Source organism: Nicotiana tomentosiformis, chromosome 7, assembly GCF_000390325.3.
Source record: "Nicotiana tomentosiformis chromosome 7, ASM39032v3, whole genome shotgun sequence".
NCBI classification, from domain to species: domain Eukaryota; kingdom Viridiplantae; phylum Streptophyta; class Magnoliopsida; order Solanales; family Solanaceae; genus Nicotiana; species Nicotiana tomentosiformis.
In genome coordinates this window covers 37,674,513-37,676,717 of record NC_090818.1, presented here as the reverse complement: position 1 = coordinate 37,676,717, position 2,205 = coordinate 37,674,513, and the positions used below count along the sequence as shown (strand labels likewise).

The window sequence follows — 2,205 nt, the reverse complement described above, 5'->3', positions numbered from 1 at the left end:
GTGGGGAGCAATAATAGAGGAAACTACCAAAGTGGGAATGACTATAATGCTATGGGACAAAGACATCTAGGTTTTTCTTGGAGTTCACTTAGTGGGAGTTTGAACTCATAGCAACAAAATAATCCTAGACCCCAGGGTCAAGGACCACCAGGTTTTTAGAACAAACAGAGGCAGCAATACCAGCCACAACAATCAAATTAGTCTAGTATGGAAGATCTCATTAAGGCGTTCCTCAATACAATAGATGAAAAATTTGAGACTCAGGGCACAATCATCTGAAATTAGAAAGACAAATAGGACAAATTACAATGTTGTTACATGAGAGGGCTCCTAGGACTCTACCCTCTGACACTGAAAAGAACCCAAAAGAAATAATCAAAGTTGTATCTCTGAGAAGTAGCAAAACATTGGCTAACCCAGTTGTGAAAGCTAGACCCGAGGTAGTGAACAATCATACTGAGACGGTGGAAGAGAAAAAAGGCCAGAGTAGTGGTGTACACAATGAGATTGAAGAAAGTAGACATATGTCATCTCTACCATTCCCTCAAAATATGAAGGGAAAAAACTTGACAAATGTTTTGGGTGGTTCTTGGAGATGCTCAAGCAACTTTCTGTGAACATTTCCTTCACAGAGGTACTCACTCATATGCCTGCGTACACTGAATTCTGGAAAGAAATCCTATCTAGCAAGAGGAAAATAGAGGAGACAACAATGGTCAAACTGAATTTCCACTGCAGTGCCATACTGCAAAACAAAATTCCCCAAAAGTGTGGGGAACCAGGAAGCTTCACCATACCATGGTCATTGGGGAGTGAGAAATTCGACAAGGCCCTTTGTGATTCTGGTGCTTCTATAAATCTGATGCCTTTGTCTATGTTCAAGAAACTAGAAGGTGAGGTTGGAGTGATCTAATCAATACCAGTGTCCCTATAACTTAGCTGACCAAACCACTATTTTTCCTGATGGAATCATTGAGGATATTCTAGTACGGGTGGACAAGTTTGTATTCCCTGTAGACTTTATTATGGTGGATATGGAAGTGAACAAGGAGGTGCCTCTAGTTCTAGGAAGGCCATTTTTATGTACATATAGAGCTATTATTGATATCTATGAGGGGAAGCTTATGCTTAGAGTGGTCAATGAGAAAGTGGTGTTCCCGATAAATATGATGATGAAAAACCCCAGTGATGAGGCATCTGCCTACTCATGTTTCAAGCTAGATGTTGTTAGGGAGTTGGCTGAAAAATACAAGTTAGACAAGCTTGCAGGGGATACTCTAGAGAAGTTTATTACTCGGTCTAGCATAATGGAGGATGAAGATACTGAAATGAAGAAAGAGGTTGAAGCTCTTGAGATTGAGGATCAAGTGGGTGATGAGGAGGAACTAAACAAGGAAGGCTTCTAAACCTAGTGTGGAATTGAAAGTCCTTCATACTCACTTGAAATATGCTTTTCTTGAAACTAACAACTTTTTGTGATTATTCAGGAATAAAAGTTGGTAGAGCTGTTGAGAAAATACAAGATGGCCATTGGCTCGACCATAACTGATATTCAAGGAATCAGCCCAGCCATCTGCATGCACAAAATTCTACTGGAAGAAAATAGCAAGCCAGTGGTGTAGCCCCAATGCAAGCTAAATAAAAATCCATCGGAGCTAATGCATAAGGAGATCATTAAATTGCTAGATGCTGGGGCAATTTTCCCCATCTCTGATAACCAGTGGATTAGTCCAGTACAAGTTGTACCTGAGAAGGGGGCATGAGAGTGATGAAGAATGAAGACAATGAATTGATCCCAACAAGTACAGTCACTGGGTAGATAATGTGCATTGATAATAGAAGGCTGAATGATGCAACAAGAAAAGACCACTTTTCAGTTCTCTTCATTGATGATATGCTCGAGAAAATGGCTGGACATGGAAGTTACTATTTCTTGGATAGGTACTCAGGCTATAATCAGATACCCATTGCCCTAGAAAAAAGTGAGAAGACTATATTCACTTGCCCACCAGGTATATTTTCTTACATGAGGATGCCATTTGGGTTGTGTAATGAACGCATCACTTTTCAGAGGTGCATGATGTCTATATTCTCCGATCTCAACGAGAAGTGTCTAGATATATTCGTGGATGATTTCACTCTGTTTGGTGATGATTTTGATGATTGCTTAAATAATTTGGATAATGTGCTTGAACGTTGCAAAGC

At 40.0% G+C, this 2,205-nt stretch overlaps 1 protein-coding gene across 1 annotated transcript; it reads left to right on the top strand.

Moving 5' to 3' along the window:
- Nucleotides 1-308: 308 nt before the first annotated feature.
- On the top strand, nt 309-1,406 carry LOC104104990 (uncharacterized). Its single transcript, XM_070180182.1, has 3 exons — nt 309-516; nt 558-893; nt 940-1,406. Exons 1-3 carry the CDS (start codon nt 309-311, stop codon nt 1,404-1,406), a joined length of 1,011 nt encoding a protein of 336 aa, XP_070036283.1.
- Nucleotides 1,407-2,205: the final 799 nt, after the last annotated feature.